Here is a 23,266-nt window from a genome sequence, read left to right on the forward strand (position 1 = left end):
ATCTAATACCATGGACCGAAAACCATCGCACCCAAAACCATGTGTGAAAACCATGCAAAAAACCATAGGTAGGTCTGCCCACCTAATATAGGGTCCAAAAAAAAAATTTCCCCAAGGTGCTACCCCGGACCTCGTAGAGGGGGCTAACTGCCCCCCTCAAACCCCCCGCTGCACAGTTGGCGCAACGAAGGGGCAGCTCCGCCCCCCCTCTAACCCCCTAGTTCAACTAGGGTAGCTAGTCGTGGAAAGAATATAACACAACCCAACATTCTCTCGCTTGTTGTTTTCTTTCCACGAGGTGCCACAGGAGAGCTTAGTCATTTATCCAGCCCTACAATGCCCATTTTTTATCTACACCAAGAGAACTTCTCAGAACTCACAGATTTTGTCAATGCATCTGTAGTATTCTTCAAAGTGTCCACCTTTACTAACAACACCATTTTTTCTTCTATCATATCCCTCACAAAGTGATATTGAACATCAATGTGATTTGTATTTGAATGATTAGCAGGGTTCTTTGCCAAGAAAATTTCACTTTGGCTTTCACTGTATATCCGTATAGCTCCCTGTACTAACCCCATACTTTAACATAATCTCTGAAACCAAATTGCTTCCTTGTTTGCATGAGTGGTTGCCATGTATTTTTCCTCTGTAGTTGATAGTGCCACTACAGATTGTTTCTCACTCATCCAACTGACTGCACCTCCAAATAGGTTAAACACATACCCACTTGTAGATCTTCTCTGATCAAAATCTCCAGCCCAGTCTACATCAAAAAAACCACGAATATCCAACACTCTGTCCAATCATGGTCTTCCTTGGTAGTAAAAACCATAATCACCAGTGCCACACAAATACCTAAAAACCCGCTTCACTGTTGTCCAGTGCTCCTTCCCTGGTTTTGACATAAACCTACTGAATACTCCCACTGCATGTGCAATGCCTGGTTTAGTACAGACCATCAGATACATCAGGCTACTAACTGCACTTGCATATGGAACATGGGACATGTCCTCTTCCTCTTCTTGTGTCTTGGGACACCGTTCAATAGATAACTTCACACCTATAGGAATAGGAACCTTCACCAGTTTACTATCCTGCATATTAAACCTCTACAGTATTGTCTCGGCATACTTCCTCTGGTTCAACCAGAGCTTCCTCTTTGGTCGATCTCTTTTAATTTCCATGCCCAAAATATAGTTTGCAGCACCAATATATTTCATGTCGAATGTGGAGGATAATTGGGTCTTCAAATCCTGTATAATTTCTTTGTCATTTCCAACCAACAACATATCATCCACATACAAGACCAGATAAATAACATGGTCACCAGTTAATTTAAAATACACACAATGATATTGCTGAAGCCAAGTCCCCGTATAAATGTATCAAATTTCTGATACCACGTCCTTGGTGATTGTTTTAACCCATACAGAGACTTTTTTAACTTGCATACCAGTTCTTTCTTACCCTTCACTACAAAGCCTTTAGATTTCTTCATGTAGATCTCCTCTTCCAGATCCATGTGAAGAAATGTTGTCTTCACATCCATCTATTCTACATCAAAATCAAAGGCAGGATCAACAGATAAAAGTAATCTAATAAAATCTACCTTGGCAACAGGAGAAAAAATATCACCAAAATCAATTCTCGACACTTGGGAATAACCTTTTACTACCAACGAGCTTTGTATTTATCCACCTTTCCTTCTGCATTTGTCTTCTTCTTGAATACCCATTTTCTGCCAATGGGTTTCCTTCCATCCGAAAACTCCACTAGATCCCAAGCCTCACTTTTGTGCAAAGATTTCATTTCATCAACCATGGCCTCTTTCCAGAGTTTTCCATCCTCTGAATCTATTGCTTCCTTCATAGTTCCGGGATCATCATTAGTAACAGATACAACAAATTTTGAACAGAAAGCAGATGGACTATACCTTTCTAGCTGCCTTCTTTCTTGAACTAATCTTCTCACAACCAGAGTTTGTGGCTCTTCATCTTCTAATTCATCTTCTGTTGTAGAGTCTGATTCTTCCTCCTTAAGCTCGAACTCTATCTTATTAGGTTCCTTTGATGGGACTTCATGTTTAGTAACATATTTCACCTCTCTGAACACCACATCTTGGCTGTACACAACCTTCCTTGTTACTAGCTTCCAAAGCTTATAACCCTTTAAACCATCCTTATACCCAATAAAGATGCACTTTTCAGATTTACTATCCAACTTTGTTCTTTTCTCCTTTGGAACATGTACATATGCATCACATCCAAATACCCTTAGATGTGAAAGAGAGGGTTTCTTACCATTCCATACCTCTTGTGGAGTCTTATCCTTCAACACTAATGAAGGTGATCTATTGACCAGGTAACGTGCAATCTCCACCGCCTCTGCCCAGAATTCCTATCCTAACCTGGCACCACTAAGTATGCTTCTTTCCCTTTCCATCAACGTCTTGTTCATTCTTTCTGCAACTCCATTTTGCTTAGGTGTGTATGGAGTAGTCTTATGCCGTGCTATACCACACTTCCTATAGAATTATTCAAATTCCTTCTTGCAAAACTCTCCATCGTTATTTGTCCTTAGCACCTTTATCTTCTTCTTTGTCGGGTTTTCCACTAGAGCCTTAAATTCTTTAAACCTGTCAAAGACTTCAAATTTATTCTTAAAGAAATATATCCATGTATTCCTTGAGAAGTCATCTATAAATGATACATAGTACACAGACTTACCCAGTGATGGAACCTTCACATGCCCAAACACATCACTGTGCACAAGCTCTAATATCTGTTTCGCCCTCTTACCACCAGAGAGGAAACTCACCCGATTTTGCTTCCCATATACACAATTTTCACAGAAATCAAAATCCAGAGAGCTATTAGTCATACCTTCTACCATACATTTACCATGAAGTATTCGAAGGCCCTTCTCTCCAATATGTCCAGGCCTTTGATGCCATAGCATGGTCTTTTCTCCAGAGACCACTAGATTTTCTGCTCCACTTTCAGGAACCATAGAACTATTGCAACCATCAACAACAGTGCTACCTTGCAGCTTGTACAGAGTTCCAATATGAAAACCCCGTATCAATACCATTTCTCCCTGAACCATCTTGTAGGTTTCCTTCTCGAAAACTTTTTTTACACTTGCATCATCCAGCTAGCTTACAAAAATAAGATTTCTAGTCAATGCAAGAATATGAAAAACACTCGGATGTGTTATAATCCTTCCACCTTTCAAGTTCAACTTAACTTTTCCACGAACGATGATTTTAGCCTTCTTGTCATCCCCCAAGAAGACATCACCACCATCATATTTCTCATACTCACAAAACCACTCTCTATGGAGAGTGAAGTGAAAGGATGCACCTAAGTCAATCAACCATACCTCATGATCTACATGTGTACTTGAAGAAGCCAAGTACACATCCCCACCTTCATCTGAGGTGGTTTTCGCCTCTGCAGAAGGAGCATCATCAGATCCTTTTCCTTTGTCAAGAGTTGTAGATTTACAGTCCCTTTTGCAGTGCCCTTCCTTTCCACATTTCCAGCACACCTTTATAGGTTTTCCTGGAGATTTAGATCTCCCTTTAGATTTAGATCTCCCACTTGATGACTTATTTTTGTTCTTGTTCTAAGATCTTCCTCATACAGACAAGGCATCACCATTTTGGCTCTCCATATTTTTCCATCTCTATCTCCTCTGTCAGCAAGGATGAGACTATCTCATCAAAATGCAAGGTAGTTGCATTGCTACCTATTGCAATAACTAGACTATCCCATGAATCTGGTAGAGAACACAACAAACTAATGCACTTATCTTCATCTGAAATTTTAATATCAATAGATAATAACTAACTTACCACAGTATTAAATGCGTTCAGATGCTCTGTCACCGAGTCTCCATCTTTCATCCTTAGGTTATAGAGCTTTTTCTATAGGAACAGTTTATTCATGAGAGACTTAGATTGGTACAAAGTCCCTAACTTGTCCCACAAAGCCTTTGTTTTAGCTTCCCCTGATACATTCAGCAATACCGAATCTAAGACACAAAATGGTATTGTGCTCTTTGCCTTCCGATCCAACTTCTTCCATTCTTCATCGGACACTCCCATTGGTTTAGTACCCAGATCCATCACAATCCACTGGTCTTTATCCACCAACAGATCCTCCATCCTGAGTTTCCACAACTCAAAACTCTGACCATTAAATTTATTGATCTCTATCTTTCTACTGTTCGCCATCTTCTTTCACCACCAGAATCGATCTCGTAGATCTCCCACTGAACAGGGTCTACCACAAGCCCGAGCGAAACCCCTCAGCAACAAAGGCGTCCCCTTGAAGCCAAAACAACTCTGATACCAAATGTAGGTTTTAACCCCGTACAGAAATGACCTACATACAAATTCTAAAAACAAAAAATAAAACAATGGCAGGAGCATAACACATAAAACAAATATACATAGAGATTTTCCCTTGGATCCCAAAACCGGGATTACTAGATTGATTTTTCATTATGTTCCTTTCAATGTTACAATGCATATATATACATGCCGAAGCATCCAATACCATGGACCAAAAACCATCGCGCCCAAAACCATGTGCGAAAACCATGCACAAAACCATAGGTAGGTCCGCCCACCTAATATAGGGTCCAAAAAAAATTCCCCAGGCCGCTACCCCGAACGCTGTCTAAAACCCCCTAGTTCAACTAGGGGAGCTAGTCATGGAAAGAATATAACACAACCCAACAGGGATCAACAACTTGTACATATAGTGTATTTTCAGCCTCACTTCTAATAAAAATCACATAGCAATAATTGTTGGTGTACCCTTACTGATCCATGGTGATATGACACTTAATGGATAATTGGACTTAAGGCATTAGTTGGTTGACAAGTTACCTATTAATTAAAACAAATTTTTTGCCTAATTAAGTAGTTAAATTGGCTTTAGAATAAGTCAATTTATTGGTATCCCTTCGCATATGGAACTATTCAACCTTACAACCCAATTTTTCAAGCAGAGCTCTAAATCTTCTAAGGATGACTTCAAGCTTGAGATTTATGGCCTTTGATCCAAATGGCATTTGCCTCAAGATGATCAATGAATCTTCTAGGATAAGGAGATGCCTTGAATAGAATGAATGTGCTAAGGTAATGCCTTGCAAAAGAGCATATGCCTCTATTAAATTGTTAAAGAGAACTCGTACTTGTCAGGCATAATGTCCTTTAAATATTCCTCCAAGGTGAAACACTCCCCCCACCTTATGTAGTTGTGCCTTCTAAATGTAAATAAAGATATTATCAATATGGTTTTTAAATTTTTTTACAAATAATTACAACTTTTTGAATAAAAATTTTGAAATCTATGTAACTCATTATTGAAAATTTTAAAATATCAATTTAAAAATAATAATAATAATAATTCATTTTATCCATATGCTTGTTTATTTCATAATAGGTCTTCTTCGGACGTAAGGAAACAGGTTAACGGCCCAAGACCCAGAGGCATCTGGCAGGAGTGAGAGCCTGCTCCCGATTACGGACCACCAGCAGGGTTATGCCAGGTGGCGTGGTTTTCCTATTTAACAGTGATGAGTCAAACCCAGCATTCGCGGATAGCAGCCAGAGATGGCTGTCCTCACTGTTGGTTTGACACCTGAGTTGATAGGTTTTACCACCTTCGGAAAAAAAAAAAAAAAAAAAGGTCTTCCATGATTTTAATTTAGTTAGGTGATGGTAGATATTTAATCTCCATGGAATATGAATATTCATAGATCAAAAGTTAAGATTTATCTCCAAGTTAGTTATGCTATTTTAATTAATTTATCTCAATTACTTAATTAAAGAAAATGTCATATCAACATATGCTATATTGAGCATTGAGCAAAGTGGTATTTACCCATAATATTGTAATAGCAAAAGCTCACTTTTCATATTAGAAAAAAAAAAAGGTATAGCCCAATAACTTCAGTTTCAACGACCTAATGGAGTGCACACGGCATAAGCAATTATTACTCCAATCTATTTACTTTTATACTCAGAAAGGAAAGTTCCCTATGACATGCACTATGACTAACACAAGAAAATATTATTCTTATCTACGTGTGTGTACACATTTACTTATTTTCCAACCCCAATCATTAATTATTTCGGGAAAGTTTGTTCAAAGTCCGACATTATCCTTCAGTGTACTTAGTCAAGTATTAGGCTACGTGTGGAGGGTCTACATAATTTTCAGTGTACATAAAATTTCGTAATAGACATGACTTTTTGACTAAAATTTCATGGAGATCTTGACTTTGACTTAAACGTTGTGGAGTCTTTGTTTTCTTTATTACGACTCGAGTTTAGCGGAGAGATATTTTTTGAGTTTTTTTATTAAAAAGTACCATTTACATAATAAAAAATTAATATTATTAATAATTATATAATCTAATTTCAACACTACGACATGGAAATTTTAATTTATCAATATTTATATATTCCAATGTCGGCTATAATTATGAAAATGTAATCCCAATAAAGTAAAATTTACTATCATATCAACAAAGCCATGCATTTTTTTAATTTTTTTTTCATTTCTCCCTTCTTTAATAATAATCATAAATCACTATCATATAAGTTTATGTGAGTACAAGTCCTTCAACATCTTGTCATAGTACAAAACCTAGTTACATGTTCACTAAGCCAAATTTCATTGGCTAGAATTAGATTTAGGCTCTCCCAATTATTGTTATTTTTATTTATTTATTTAAATATCTAAACCAAGTCAATTCTCATGCCTTATTCCTCAAAAATCTTTTACTAAGAAAACTAGCTTTCAAAAATATAACTTCCTTCACCATGGCCAACTAAGCCAATCAAATAACAAGTTGCGGAAGAAAATCTACAATGGAGTTATCCAAGCCTTTCAATAGGCTTCCTCACATGCTAATAAAATGAGTCTATAAGCCACTAATGGTAAATCTACCAATGATCATATCAAGATCAACCGAACATTCGTATTCTACCCACTCCACCTTCCCCCCTCCACCCCACCTCCAACCAAAGATTTTAAATTATACTTCAAGAAATACAAAATTCCCATCACTTGGGTCTACATCTAGACTTTACATCAATGATTCAACAAACTAGGAGTATGCACATAAAAAAAAAAAAAAGTCTTAAGGAAATATGTCTAATTTGATATAACTAACTTATAACTCCAAAATAAATGTTTACAATTGCATGGATGAGCATATGATACTCAAATATTCTACCTACTTCATTACTTGCATGCCATCTACTATCACCATCGCTCCCATCATAAAAAAATCTTGTGAGAGAGTCTAGCTTTACCTTTAGTAAATATAAGACCATAGTGGGAGGAATAACATTGACAATCACAATGAAATCACAAAATGAATAAGTTATTTTTACCAAATAAAATTTTTATTGAGAAAACCAACTTTTAAAGATGTATTCAATCACCTTGGCAAATTTGTCCAACCTAGCTACAAATTAGGTCGGTTGAGGGATTTTAGAAATAATTTTTTAAGCCTTTAAATAATCTTCATTACATGTTAATACAATGGCCAAATACTATGGGTTATCCAATATGATGGCCCATAATCCACCAATTGTAAATCCATCAATGATTTAGTCAAGATTAACCCCCCTTTTAAGAAAGGAAAGTTCCCTATGACATGCACTATGACTAACACAAAGAAAATATTATTCTTATCTACGTGTCTGTACACATTTCGTTATTTTCCGTGTCTGTACACGTGTCAGGAAAGTTTGTTCAAAGTCCGACATTATCCTTCAATTTTATTGGGAAGACGGCAATATTAGTTTAATGTGGGGATAGTCAAGTATTAGGCTATGTGTGGAGGGTCTAAAATTTCATAATAGACATATAACTTTTTGACATAGAATTTCGTAATAGACCTGACTTAAACGTTGTGGAGTCTTTGTTTTCTTTATTACGACTCGAGTTTAGCGGAGAGATATTTTTTGAGTTTTTTATTAAAAAGTCAGCCAATCAATGTATGTGGGAAACAAACACTATATAACTTCGGTTAGTAGGTTTCTCGGTGGCTATAGTAGGTTTCGTAAATGAGTACATATCTATCTCCACCCTCCTTCAACTGATGCGACGGAAGGATCCCGGGTTCGAAAGGATACAGGAAGTCATACTCACTGCACCGTCTAAAGACTCGTTAGCGCAACGATGTACCTTCTAGGCTGACTTAATGGAAGAAGCCAATGGAGTAAAACGAACAGGTGGAGAGCGAAATCCACCAGAGATATCAACAGATCAGGACACGCACCTACAGGATGATCCGATTCTCAATGAGAAAAGTAACTCCACCTCATGGTATTGGAGTTTTCCCGGAGAAATATCACGATCCCATCTTCCCTCCGTTCTTTTGAGCGTGAAAGAAGAATCTTTGTCTATTCACTCATGGGCGATAATTATTGTTTTTCCCTATTAGATTTTAGTTTTCAACTAACACAGTTTTGCCATTTACATAATAAAAATTTAATATTATTAATAATTATTTTTTGATTTTTTTATTAAAAAGTACCATTTACAATTAATATTATTAATAATTATATTATTCTTATCTACGTGTCTGTACACATTTCGTTATTTTCCAACCTCAATCATTAATTATTTCAGGAAAGTTTGTTCAAAGTCCGACATTATCCTTCAATTTTATTTCAGCAAAGTTTGTTCAAAGTCCGACATTATTCTTACATTTAATTATTTTCCAACCTGAATCATTAATTATTTCAGGAAAGTTTGTTCAAAGTCCGACATTATCCTTCAATTTTATTCGGAAGACGGCAATATTAGTTTAATGTGTGGACGGTCTAAAGCAAACGCTAAGATTTGATGTGGGATACTTACTGATTAAGTAACATGCAATAGCAACTACTTTCTTCCATAACTTCTTCTCTAAGCTAGCTCCACAAAGTGTAGTCGTAGTTATTTCCATCTAACATACTGTTCATTAGTTCTAGAACTCCATTCTACTAAAGGGTATATGGAGTTGTCATGTGTCTTCTAATGCCATTTTCATTACAACACTTATCGTACTCTACGAAACAAAACTCACAAGCATTATTAGTGTTGAAAATATTGATTTTCCTAACAATATGATTTTCCAAAGTATTTTTAAACTCCTTAAATTAAGTAAAAACATCATATTTAGTTCTAAAAAATATATCCATGCCTTTCAAGAATAATCATCAATGAATGACACTTAACAAAGAGCCTTAGAAATTGAAGAAATTTTTACTAGACCAAATAGTAACACTGAAATGAATTAGGTTTAGCAACCCAAAATATTTGTTAGAACTAAATATAGTTGAACCTAATTTTGTTTTCTATATATGCAATGCCTGTAAAAATCAAATTCAAGGGAATGATTAATCAATCCTTCAACGAAGTTTTTGTTTATCAAGCCTTGTAGTTCCTTCTCATTAATATGACCCAACTTTGCTACTATGTCATTATCTTCTATAGTGCTAGCTTGCTTTTAGAAACAAGAGCTTGTTTAAAAGGTTTTGAATAGAATAAAATATCCAATGTGGGTTATGAAGAAAATATTTTAATATGAATTAATATTGACATATACTTAAAAATATATTAATAACAAAAAAACCAATTTAATTTGCATTGATAAGATGACTCAATGCAGATGTTGAGTGGGCCTAATGGTTAAGAGCATGTGTTTCCCCCTAAGAGGTCACAGGTTCAAAACCAGAGGGGGGTAGAGTATGTATGCCTTCGTAGACTTAGCAGTCAAATCGCTGCGCGAAGGTGGGTCCCTTGTCCCACAAACAAGGGGGTTTCATACACCAATTTGGTGTCTGGCTTGGCTATGACCTTAAAAATAGATATTATTTGATCCCTGGGTCTATCCTAGTTAGTGTCTATCCTAGTTAGTGTTCAAAATCTTGATTGTCCTAACAATATGATTTTCCAAAATATTTTTAAAAATCCTTAAATTGAATAAAAACTTCATATTTAGTTCTAAGGAATATATTCATGCCTTTCAAGAATAATTAGTAATGAATGACACGTAACACAAAGCCTTAGAAATTGAACGAATTTTGACTAGACCAAATAGTAACATTAGAATGAATTAAGTCTAGCAACCCAAAATATTTGTTAGAGCTAAATAGAGTTGAACCCAATTTTGTTTTTTTGTATATGCAATGCTTGTGAAAATCAAATTCAAGGGAATGACTATTCAATTCGTCGATGAAATTTTTGTTTTTTCAAAGGCTTGTAGTTCCTTCTCATTATTATGACCCAACTTTTCTACCATAGAATTATGTTCCATATGGCCAACTTGTTTTTAGAAACAAGAACTTGTTTAGAAGGTTTTGATCGTGAAGGTTTACATCCTATAGACATCTATGCTATCGAAATTAAAATCTATTACATTGAATAGTGCATGCATCAAGTTGGAATAAAGTTCTCTCATGAACACTCTTAGTGAGCACCAAAGCTCATCAAACCATCTTACACCCTTTGTCAAAGAAAACAGCCTACATGCCTACATCATTAATTGTTCTTACTAATAGTAGGTTTTGTGCTAAAACCTGTAATGTGCAAAACTCAAGTGCTGCCATCAAGGAGTCTAATCAAGACTTTACAACAATCAACCATGTTGAGAGGGAGTCATCATCAAGACATACCATCCCACCATCATATTTCTCATGCAATGAAAACTAGTGTTGATGGGAAATAATATGGAATGAAGCTCCAAATTCTATTAACCATGCACTCTAGCCTGCACAAATTGCAGACTCTACAACAAAGGCATCTCCACCATTCTCTTGAGAATTTTTTTCATAATCATCATTCTTTTTCCTTCTCTTTTTTTTTCCCTTACAATCTCTTCTAAAATGTTTGACCTTAACACAATTGCAAGATTTGAGACTTTCATTTCCTACTTGAATTAGATTCTCCCTTTTCTCTCCTTTTCCTTTGTCCTTCAATCTTCCATGAACAACTAAGACTGCATTGGTGGATTTAGGAGCTTTTCACTTCACCTCCTTTAAGAATAAGACATCTATGACCTCATCAAGTATCAATAGCTTTATAGTGCTTCCAATGACCATTATCAAGTTGTTCCATGAATTTGTAAAAGAACAAAATAGTGTCATTCAATGGTCCTTCTCAACCATCTTCCCTCCAACTAAAATCAACTAGGCCACAATAATACTAAATACATTCAAGTGAGCAACTATGTAATCACCATTACTTATTTTTAAGAAAAACAACTTTTTATAATAAATTTATTAACGAGGGCACAAATGTTCAATAATTATGAATTGGACAAGCACAACCTAACAAAGTTTCTAGCCTTTCTTTTCATCAACACATAATTCTTGTCTTTCATACCAATTTTGGTTGAGATAGTGCACCCATAGATCTTAATCTATAAAAAAAAATCCCTTCCACAACTCAAAATCAATGCCATTAAACTTGTTAATTTATAACTTAAATATGTTTCCTCAAATTTAATTTATAGCTTAAATATGTTTCTTTTTTCCTTGCAACAAGCTTCCCATTCGAACCAAAATTAAATAATACAACTTTAATTTTAAAATCTTGATCCAAAAATATGCTAACCTTTACGTTTAAAATCACCCTTAAAATATATCTTCATTCACCTTAACCAATCTAGCAAATTTAACACTTTGCAATGGAATGCTTCAAATTTATAAACAATTTTTATTACATAATCATACCATAGATGACACGATATCATTAACTCTTAAACCTCTGTCAACGACATGAACGAACGATGCCGAAATTAGCCCAACATGACATAAAGCTCAAAAATATCTATATATATATGATCTCTGATATGTTTCGTGTATCTCTGATATGTTTCGTGTTTCTGTTTTAATTGTTTCACTGTATCTGCGTCAGCCATGTCTCGCCGCTCTGCTTCTGTTTTGCTCCTCCTCAACATGCCTTTGCTTTTTTCTTTTGTGATTACTGCAGGATTCACAGATACAGGAGATGGTGAGCTCTATCGATATTGGTCAATGGGCACCCAATAAGTAGATTTACTCGTTAGAAATTTTAATAGTGTTAATGTTGAAATAAGTGGGTAATTATGCATTTCAATGTGTTCAGTGGACACACTGTTGTCGATAAAAATGCAATTGGGAAACCCACTGTCGAAATGGAAAGGCGGAGATCCGTGTGGTTTAAAATGGGATGGCGTTTCTTGCAACGGTAACCGAATTACTTCACTGTAAGTATTTTGTGCATCTTGTCTTCAAATCATGACAACATGTTGTCTACTAAATGAATATCCATGCCGTTTATGGAATTTTCTTGAGCTCTACAGAAAACGTTGGGAGTTCCTTCTAACTGAATATTTCCATGGATAAAATTTTACAGGACGCTCTCTTCAATGAATCTCAATGGACAATTGCCGATTGATATTGGGCGGCTTTCAGCACTACAAGTTCTGTAAGTTGATCGATGAAGTAATTGCAAGGGTACCACAGAGTAGATACTGTCTAAACCCATTTCTCCAATGAATATTGAGGTTACTCAGTAAAGTTCATTTGGCTGAACTCCCCCATGTGTATATCGGAGATTTGTTTACTTGGGTGCAATAATCTTTCTATTTAATGCCGTCAATGCACGGCGTAAACTTTATCCAACATTTGAATACACAGTGTAGTGGGGATGGATCTTCCAGGGTTACCCTCTAAACAGAGCATCTTCCTTCTTTAAATGCAATTCGAATAATATTAACAAAAATTACCTCTTAGGTTTGCATGGTAAATAAGAGGGTATAATAAGTAGATTGACTGAACAAAGTCATCATTGCAGGGATCTGTCATACAATCCAGGCCTGACAGGACTGATTCCAAGTACTTTGGGTGATTTACAATACCTTCACACGTTGTAAGCATTTTGAACCTTGTAATTCAATCGTTGGTATTCTTGTTCGAATTCTTTACAATCGACTAATTTTTAGCTCGTTTTAGAATATTGACGGGGTGTAGGTTTTCTGGGCGCATTCCAAAGGAGCTGGGTAAACTGCACAGACTGGTTACTCTGTAAGAAAATACTCCCAAAAAACCCTTTTTTTCTATGAACAAGTACACTTTGTGACGTTGTGAATCATCGTTGATTTTGGTAGGGACATGAATTCAAATGATTTATCAGGAGGTATTCCTCCATCTTTGTGTAATCTTACGAATCTCTACTTATTCGATTTGTCCAACAATACCATCGGTGGAGAATTGCCTGTCGAGCTGAAAGAGCTTGTGAATTGCCGTCACTTGTAAGTATTACATTTTTATTTGGGATAAGTATTACATTTTTATTTGGGATAACTTTTACCTACGTAAAGGAATATGCACTTTATACCTTGTTACCTTCAACTTGTGGTTATGTTGTTGATGCTTCAAGCCATTTCAATAAAAACAATTTGAGTGGATCGATTCCACCGGAGGTTTTTCACGAGGATATGACCTTAGAACATGTGTAAGTGCCGTATTCATTATATTCTAAGGATTTGATTCAATTCATGATAAACTATTTTGATCAAATTATATTCTCAACCTAAAGCCACTCCACTGTGTGTTTGCAGGTTATTTGATGACAATTCGTTCACAGGAAAGTTCCCCTCAACTATTGTGAATGTATCATCCTTGACTGTCCTGTGAGTCTCCCATATCTATTTCCATTGCGTTTCAAAATACACAAGTCCCCAACCACTCTTTGGTGATCATGTTGGAAATAAAGTTTAATATTTACAATTATATTCGTTTTTTTTCTTTTTTTTTTATGTATTTTTGTAGGATGACTGAGTGGTTTGGGATGTCATTTTTCTATTTGGTTTCAAATTTGATGGGAACATTTTTTTGCTGGAGAAGACTCCCCCATCCACCTGGAGTCTCAGCTCTTATAGAATTATAAATTCTTGGTATATTTGGTCTTCCTAGTCATTGGATATTCTCCTGGTATTATAATGACAGTAGTTACCCATTCACCATGGTAGAAAAAGAAAAAAAAAAAGGGGAAAAGTGGTGACTTTTACCTTGTTTCAATTTCCATGGGGCATCTTTGGCCCCATGTGATAAGGCTCAAGGAGTAGGCTCTCCCACCCTCCTGGGATCTCGACTCTTACTAAGTCATAAATTTCTGATATTTTTGGCTTCGAGTTTCTTGGTATTAGTAGCTGGATATACTCTTGACTTTATAGCAACAACAGTTAAATTTGATCTTAACCCTGGCTCAAATTACCCAACAAATCACTGATTCAACATTAAAAGAGAAAAAGAAAAATGTGGTTATGGGTATCATGTGAAAAATAAGACAAACTTTGTTAAGAGTACGCAACCCGGTGGCAATTCTGTTGCTTATTTCTTGATATGGTATCGTAGCTAGGAGTTTACGACTGCAAGTGAAATATACTTTCTCATGATGTCATAACTGGGAGTTTGCAATTGCAAGTGAAATATACTTTCATGTGATGTGCGTAGAGGGGCCTGAATGATTAGAGATGTGTGAGGTTTAGGAAATCTAATCATTACTGTTTTAATTAATATTTTCTAAGAATAGGACAAGTGTCCATAGCTTTTCTGTCGAATCTGAAATATCTATGAGTATCTATCGCTTTTCTGTCGAATATCGAATATCAAGAGTGTTCACAAGCAGGGAATGTAAGATGTGAAACGTATTCATACGCAGGGCTGTCCAATGTAACGATGTTCTCTTACTCTGATAATCTAAAATACTACAGCAATATTTTTGCTGCTTAGTTCTCAATATCTTGACAGGCCATCTATTAAATCATGCTTTATGATTAACAGGAGGCTCGATCGAAACTCTTTGGAAGGCCCAATTCCGTCCGACATCGCACGCTTGGAAAATATTAATGAATTGTAAGATCAACGATGTATTGCGCCTGTTCAGAGATGTTAGATCATAGTTATTGACCAAAAGAATTCACTGACTCTCTGCATTTTTTCAGGCATCTATCAAATAATCAGCTCAACGGTTATATACCTGACTTATCTTTGATGAAAGATCTTCAGTACTTGTAAGTAGAAGGCTCAAACTCTGCTCAAAAGATCTCGAATTGATTTTATCAAGTTAAGACTTCCAATATTCATGTGTACGGTATTTGCTTTTATAGGGACTTGAGTAACAATTCATTCGAGATCTCGGATGTGCCCATCTGGTTACCTGCTCTCGCATCTTTGACCACCATGTAAGTTCAAGGGGTTTGAAATACAACATAAATTAAGCTTTACTATCTTTCGAACTAACTGCTTTTTCCTTTCCCTTTGCCTTGTTCTGTAGTGTGATAGAAAACAGTAATTTGAATGGGCAGCTTCCTTCTGAAGTTTTTAGCTCACCGCAACTTGAGAGAGTGTAAGTGTATTTCATATTTTCTCGTTACATTGTTGAAAGATGAGACTTGGACGTTCAGTGATCTTCGTTTTCCAATGGCGTAGGATTCTCTCCAATAATTCTATAGATGGGCCTCTCTCAATTTTGGAAGGAAGTGTCAGTCAGCAGCTCCAATTGATAGACCTTCGATACAACAACATCACTGACGTTCCACGGGGGAAAAACCTTACCAAGACTTGGGCGTACGGATTTCCATGATAACCCTCTAAACTGATTCATGTGGATTTCTGATTCATCTATATGTATGGGAAACCTTGTAGTATCTATAGGACTAGGAAGGGGAAGAGGGAAAAGAATCTTTGGATATGTGAAACTTTCTGACAATTAAATGATGCGATATTAATCAACTTCTATTCCAAAGTTGTACACCTTCAATTTCATTAATGTAAATATCTGTTTTTTTTCGGCCATGCAGACTTGAAGGTAACCCAGTTTGTGATTCCCAAACATTCCTATCAAATAGCCCCATATGCCGCCCTGATGACGATGCTGAAGACACGTCCTACCACACTGATATGGCGCATTGCGGAAACGATACCAACTGTACTGAAGATTCAGAGAAAGTTAATCCTCAGAGTTGTCAGTGTGCAATACCATATGTCGGCACCATTGTCTTAAGAGCTCCCTCCTTTTCAACTTTGACGAATATTAACAGATTTCAAAAGCTAGAGAAATCTCTATGGACGCAATTAAACTTGACAAAGGGGTCAGTATATCTCTGTTGCATGCGGTTTGATGCCAACATGTATCTGAATATAGTAGTCTGGCTTTTTCCACCGTCCGGAAGGAAGTCTTTTGAGCCATCGGAAATCATAAATCTTGGTTTTTCTTTAAGCAATCAAAGATACAGACCGCCTGAGGAATTTGTAACTTATTATTTCATACCATCGTCTTACATATTTTTAAGAGGTGAGGAACTGTAACTTTACTCTTAGTTCAGGTTTTGGACAAATATGGCATCTTTTAAAGTGTAGTGTACGTATGTATGAACTATTTTGCTGGCTGTTTGATTTCAGAAGGGTCGAGGTCTTTAAATAGACGGGCAATAATTGGAATAGCAGTTGGTGCAGCAGTGTCGATCTGTGCCATCATCGTCGTAGGCATTTACGCGTTATGGCAAAGGAAGAAAGCAGCAAAGGCCATTGAATTATCAAGCCCATTCGGTATGAGATCCTATTCTTGGAGAATCTGAGAATCTGCTTCTGCTTTTTACATATGTAAATTGGTGTTGGAAACAGAAACTAATTTCTGTTAGCTTTTCTTCAGCTTCTTGGAATGCAGCAAGCAGTCACCATAGTGGAGATTCTTCCAAACACAAAACTATCAGAGTTTTCTCGTTTCAAACACTGAAAATGGCCACCAACAATTTCTCCAGGGATAACGAGATTGGCTCAGGAGGGTATGGCAAGGTATAAAAGTGTAATAGTGTCATATAAGCTAATTTGTAGAGTAAAAAACAAGCTCTAACCTTAATCTCGGATAACTGAGAGCGATAAACAGTCACGCCATCAACTAGCTCCTCTCCCGACATGAATGAAACCACTCAATGCAGATCAATTATATTTAGGACCATGCATAATTTCAATTTGTTAAACTGATGGAAAACAGGGGATTGTCATTTGTGACTCAAAAAGAGTTTAGATTTGTGAAGTGATGAGAGGGGTGAAAAAATACCAACCCCAAATCTACTACCGACTTTGATTAGGATGAATGTATACTAATTTAATATTGCAGCCTCTGACTCCATAAATTTTGATCAGTTTAACTGGGAAACAGGGGATACTCTGCAAAATTTCTGATTAGTTTAATAGACTTCTTATAATTTAGTGGTGAAGTAGAGCGTTATTACCAGCTTTTATGTACAAATGCTATTTATCTCGAATTAATTGTTTTTGAAAATAACTGTATATAACGTTGGAAACTAGAGACACCTGTGTAGTGGATACTCCACCTATGTCAGGACAGAAAAATTGTTTTAAATTGACTGGAAACATCGGATGTTTCCCACCGTACACAGTTATTTCCAAGACAAAACAACTCTTCAATAATATGATTTTAAACTGTCAAAACGTACACTATTATTTCCAAAACAAAACAACTCTTCAATAATATGACTTCAAACTGTCAAAACGTACACTATCAGATTCATCCCTGTTATTTTGAAAAAGTCACTGATACTATTGACAAATGCTGAAAACTTGTAAAAATCACTGGAATAATTTGCTAACCATTCCTAAAAATGCAGATTTTAGTTATGGCCAAGTATCTCTGCATCGAATCATTAAACTATTTTCTTAGATTTATAAAAAACCAAAACAAACAAAGATATGTGCCAAATGTTCTATTGAGTATTTGATGACTCACTGAATTCATGTGACTTTCGTACGGATATGCAGGTGTACAAAGGAATACTGCCCGATGACGGACAGATGGTGGCTGTGAAAAGGGCGAAGAAAGAGTCTAACCAAGGTGTTGCAGAATTTAGGACGGAACTAGAACTGTTGTCTCGCGTTCATCATAAGAATGTGGTGGGACTCGTTGGATTTTGTTTCGAGGAAGGGTCGGAGCAAATGCTTGTATATGACTACATCCCAAATGGAACGCTGAGAGATAATCTCTCAGGTAATTTTCTTCTCACATCTCATCCTCTTTTGGTTCTTGTCTATTTGCTTAGCTCACCAGAGAAATTGGCCGCGATTCAACAAAAGTATTTTGTCCATTCAATTAACAGGCAAAACCGGAAGTCGTCTTGATTGGAGCAAGAGGATGAATATCGCATTAGGGGCAGCGAGGGGATTGGCATATCTTCACGAGCATGCAGATCCCCCCATAATACACAGAGACGTGAAGTCGTCCAACATCTTGCTCGACGACAATATGGTTGCCAAGGTAGCCGACTTCGGACTTTCCAAAGTTTTCGCTGACACCGGGAATAAAAATTATGTATCGACTCAAGTCAAAGGAACCCTTGTAAGTATCATCAGCACACTTCCAAATTACCTTTCCAACTTTTCCAGATCTAAAGTGTTACAACTGCCATACACTCTCCACGGAAACTTTGACTCTATGAAAACTTAGGGATGTATTTGCGTGAATCCGATTACAAGTTAAATTAGTTGAGTGAAGTAGAGCGTTATTACCAGCTTTTATGTACAAATGCTATTTATCTCGAATTAATTGTTTTTGAAAATAACTGTATATAACGTTGGAAACTAGAGAGAGACACCTGTGTAGTGGATGCTCCACCTATGTCAGGACAGAAAAATTGTTTTAAATTGACTGGAAACATCGGATGTTTCCCACTGTACACAGTTATTTCCAAGACAAAACAACTCTTCAATAATATGATTTTAAACTGTCAAAACGTACACTATTATTTCCAAAACAAAACAACTCTTCAATAATATGACTTCAAACTGTCAAAACGTACACTATCAGATTCATCCCTGTTATTTTGAAAAAGTCACTGATACTATTGACAAATGCTGAAAACTTGTAAAAATCACTGGAATAATTTGCTAACCATTCCTAAAAATGCAGATTTTAGTTATGGCCAAATATCTCTGCATCGAATCATTGAACTATTTTCTTAGATTTATAAAAAAACAAAACAAACAAAGATATGTGCCAAATGTTCTATTGAGTATCTGATGACTCACTGAATTCATGTTACTTTCGTACGGATATGCAGGTGTACAAAGGAATACTGCCGATGACGGACAGATGGTGGCTGTGAAAAGGGCGAAGAAAGAGTCTAACCAAGGTGTTGCAGAATTTATGAAGTCGTCCAACATCTTGCTCGACGACAATATGGTTGCCAAGGTAGCCGACTTCGGACTTTCCAAACTTTTTGGTGACACCGGGAATAAAAATTATGTATCGACTCAAGTCAAAGGAACCCTTGTAAGTATCATCAGCACACTTCCAAATTACCTTTCCAACTTTTCCAGATCTAAAGTGTTACAACTGCCATACACTCTCCACGGAAACTTTGACTCTATGAAAACTTAGGGATGTATTTGCGTGAATCCGAATACAAGTTAAATTAGTTGAGTGAATAACTTTAATTGGTATGGATGGATTGTTTTAAACATTGTAATTTGAATGAGTGGGTTGAATTAGGGAAATGTTAATTCATATTTTGTTACCACTAATCTTTTTAAAATAAAATCTCTCTTCATTCGATACTATAAAATGCGTCTAGCTTTCAACGGTGAAATGCTGAACAATAATGAGTTGGGCAGGGGTACCTGGATCCGGAGTATTACATGACGCAGCAACTGAGTCACAAGAGCGACGTATACAGTTTTGGTGTGGTATTACTGGAAATTCTAACGTCTCAGCATCCCTTCATTGAAGGTGGAAAATATCTGGTCCGAGAGGTGAAGACAGCAATGGATACCGATGGAGTGAATGCCGTCCGACGCCACATACTGGACCCCTTTCTCAAAGATTCTCCAATTTCTCAAACACTTCTTCAAAGCTTAGTAGGGTTATCGCTGCGTTGCGTTGGGGATTCGGCTGTGAATCGTCCTAAAATGGGCGATGTGGTGAAGGAGCTGGAGTCGATCGTAGAATCTGTAGTAGGGCCATACGAGGCCACGACAAAGACAGAGCAAGAGTCTCCAACAGCTTCTCTACTGAGAGGTCACCATCCAAATGCGTCTGTAACTTCATCTATTTCCTTTGATCACAGCGGCGGATTCTGTGTGACCCACTCCAATATTTGATCCCAACTGATATTAATACGCTAGATATAGCAAGTCTGTTAAACAGCCTATTGGGCAAGTACTTTGCGAAACACCCTATTTATTTCTTTTGTTTTCATTATTGAAAAATCATGCAACCATCTTTGAAGTTTGGCGGGATAAATTTGAGACAGAAGTCTGTGTAGATTTAGCCGACGATATCATAATGTAATGAGTGTTGAAACTCATAATGTAATGTAAGTTAGAGGGGAGATAAAATATAGTTTTGTGCCCTATTTATACTCACTAGGAGCAACCAAAGGAGAAGCAACATTAAACATGCATGCAAAGGAAATATCCATCTCTCACGTATAATAATCCTTTTTGTGGTTATTGTTTCTCATGCAATGATTTTGGCCATAGGGCTATTGATTGCAGGGCACATGCAAGGAATGTAAATTATACCAATAGAAGACATCAACCTATTTCTCTCTTCCTTGGTCACATATGTTTTTTGTGTGATAATATTGGCCATAAGGCAAAGGATTGCAAGCTTCCCATGTGTTTTAGGAGATCCAACCAAAGACAAAAGAATATGCAAGGTCAACCACATAAGGAGAAAAAGGATCAGCAGATGAAAATTTGGAGGAGAAAAGAGTAGCAAGGAACTTCCACCAAAAATTAAGGCCTGCATGGTCTTAGGGGGAGAACATGGTTGCATAATGAGTTGCATGAAAATCTTTAATTGTGAAATCATATCAGAAAGTGCCCAAGAAGAAAATTTTGCATATTGTAGAAGATGCATGTGTTTAGGGGGAGTCCTTGAGGTTTGAAGTGCACTTTCATTTTCAGATCTATTTCTATTATAGTTTGATTTTAGTTCATCAACCATGTACATTTGTTGATGGTTTTGGAACAACTTTATGTTTTGGATTCTATTAATATTCATGATAATATGGAAGCAATGTAGTTATTATTATGTGCATTGCCTAGGTGTGATGGGGGATCACACATTCAGGGGGAGCATTTGTGCTTCCAAATGGACTTGCATTTGTCGGCATCATGCTCACTTTGGAGGAGTTTTATTGTTCTTATTTATCATTAGTGTGTTGCAGGAATCAAGTCTTTACTGCTGCTGACATATAATAGCAAAATCATATGTTTTTCATGACATAGTTGGTATATTGATGATGATTATACTACTAGATGATATTTATGTCATGTGTTGTGTAGCTTCTATGGAAGATCAAATGATGTGTTGGAGATAGTTCATATAGAGTATGCACTTTATTTTTCATAGTTTCTATTATAGATGTATCATGTTGTTGCTCATGATATTGTGCACTCATGTGGATGAGCCATGATGATTTATATTTCTGCTCATATATGGAGTATACATCTTGTTTCTGGTGATGATTTGTTTCTCACTAATTTGATGCTTGTGCCTCATTCATGATATGTTGTTCACCTATGTTGAGGAGATGATGAGTTTCATGTGTTGCTGATGGTGCTACATTTCTAGATCTTATGCTATTGTTGTTGTTTCCTAGTATTTCTTGGATATATGTTTGCTTGACCATATAGGAGAGATTATCTATATTGGTTCATATGCTCCTAATGTTGTTGTTTTTGCTATCGTTGTTCATGATTTGAGTTGATGATGCATTAGTTGATTAACCTCATGATGATGAGGATATGTATTTGTTGTTGCCCTATGACATATTGCCATGTTTCTACTATTAGATGATTTTATTGTTGTACCTATGTGGAGCATGGTGGTTGCTAGTGGTTCTAAGCCCATTTTTATAGTTTTACTCTCTGTTTTTCCATAATAAACATAAGATTTTACTAGGGAAAATTTTAAGGATGTAAATTTATATTATGGTTTAGAAGCCTTGGCGAATCTCACTAGTCAATATTATGCAATTTGTAAAATGTTTGGAAATATTTTTGTAAAAATATTCAAAATGATAATACTTTTATATAGTATCTTTATAAAGTTTTGGGTATTTTCAAAGTAAAATTTGGGAAAATTATATTTAGAAAAAATGTAAATTAGTGAATCTATTTGTTGGAAAAAGCATAGAAAATTATCCCACCTATGAATATTAACCCTAAATGTTTTCTTGGATTTTAGTCATTCTTTTCAATTATGACAATGTTTCTTATAGTTTATACATAAGTATGAATCCATCATGATCCTCATGCAATTGTTAAGACACATATATGGACTTCATGCAAATGTTATGAGACAAATTTGGACTCGTATAAGATCATGGGAGGAAAAAACATATAATACCCAAAGATAGAACTCAGGCTTGCATTTTGAGCAACTAAACTATTATTTCACATTTAGAAGGTAACATTGTAGTGTATTTATACAACAAGATTTTTTTAAATCCAGAATTAGAAAACTAAAAGTAAATGAATGTGTCAAATTAAATGAAAAATCATTTCCTACTGAAATCACTCAAAAATACTCAAGAGTGAGGGTTGAGCATGCCTTCTAGTAAACTAGTCAAATTCACTTAAAAACTCAGGAAATACCAATTTTGAGAACATTGTTGCAAACAATTTAGAATAAGCGTAGAAATTTTGAAAAAGGTTTTTGTAAAATCTATATAACTCCAAATATATACTCTTATTTTTTTTATTAAATATCTCTATAAAACTCATGGCGAACATTTTTCTAAGCCCATTTTTATAATTTTACTCCTTTTTGTTTTCATAACAAACATAAGATTTTAACCATTCTTTTCAATTACTACGATTGTTGCTTTTCATGAGTAGATGAATAACACATATAGTATGGTGAGTTTAAAAGGTGTTAATAGATAAGCATCAAGGCAAAGGGATATCTATCGATAATGAGGAAAGTCACCACAAAAATCAGAGGAAGAATTTCGAGTGAAAATTTGTTAAAGCCAATGCATATTATGTGAATACTGTCACCGTGGTCTTAACTATTATATCAATTAAATATATATATATATTTTTTTGTTGGTTTTTCTTTCTCTTGGAAGAGTAATTGCAATTTTGAATTTTCTTTGGCTTAACTCAATATGGGTTAAGAATTTCCTTTGGATAACTCATGTTCAACCTATTGGTTGGGGAGGGAAAACA

General features: G+C 35.8%; 1 protein-coding gene across 1 annotated transcript; it reads left to right on the forward strand.

Annotated features, from left to right (window-relative positions):
* Positions 1 to 11,896: 11,896 nt before the first annotated feature.
* Positions 11,897 to 21,033, forward strand: LOC149185015 (leucine-rich repeat receptor protein kinase HPCA1-like). The gene is made up of 19 exons (XM_089415525.1): positions 11,897 to 12,035; positions 12,150 to 12,270; positions 12,420 to 12,491; positions 12,861 to 12,935; positions 13,019 to 13,090; positions 13,174 to 13,317; positions 13,446 to 13,520; positions 13,627 to 13,698; positions 14,852 to 14,923; positions 15,013 to 15,081; positions 15,178 to 15,252; positions 15,345 to 15,416; positions 15,500 to 15,637; positions 15,871 to 16,364; positions 16,472 to 16,618; positions 16,722 to 16,864; positions 17,852 to 18,077; positions 18,187 to 18,425; positions 19,700 to 21,033. Exons 1-19 carry the CDS (start codon positions 11,942 to 11,944, stop codon positions 20,183 to 20,185), a joined length of 2,886 nt encoding a protein of 961 aa, XP_089271651.1. The 5' UTR covers positions 11,897 to 11,941; the 3' UTR covers positions 20,186 to 21,033.
* Positions 21,034 to 23,266: the final 2,233 nt, after the last annotated feature.

Source organism: Pinus tabuliformis, chromosome 3_2, assembly GCF_031772625.1.
Source record: "Pinus tabuliformis cultivar Carrire ecotype Pingquan chromosome 3_2, CPIR1, whole genome shotgun sequence".
Taxonomy (NCBI): domain Eukaryota; kingdom Viridiplantae; phylum Streptophyta; class Pinopsida; order Pinales; family Pinaceae; genus Pinus; species Pinus tabuliformis.

Coding starts and splice junctions, on each gene's coding strand:
- LOC149185015 (XM_089415525.1), top strand. CDS start 11,942: ATGTCTCGCCGCTCTGCTTCTGTTTTGCTCCTCCTCAACATGCCTTTG. Junction 13,318..13,445: donor CTTGTGAATTGCCGTCACTT/GTAAGTATTACA, acceptor TGATGCTTCAAG/CCATTTCAATAAAAACAATT. Junction 14,924..15,012: donor TTGGAAAATATTAATGAATT/GTAAGATCAACG, acceptor GCATTTTTTCAG/GCATCTATCAAATAATCAGC.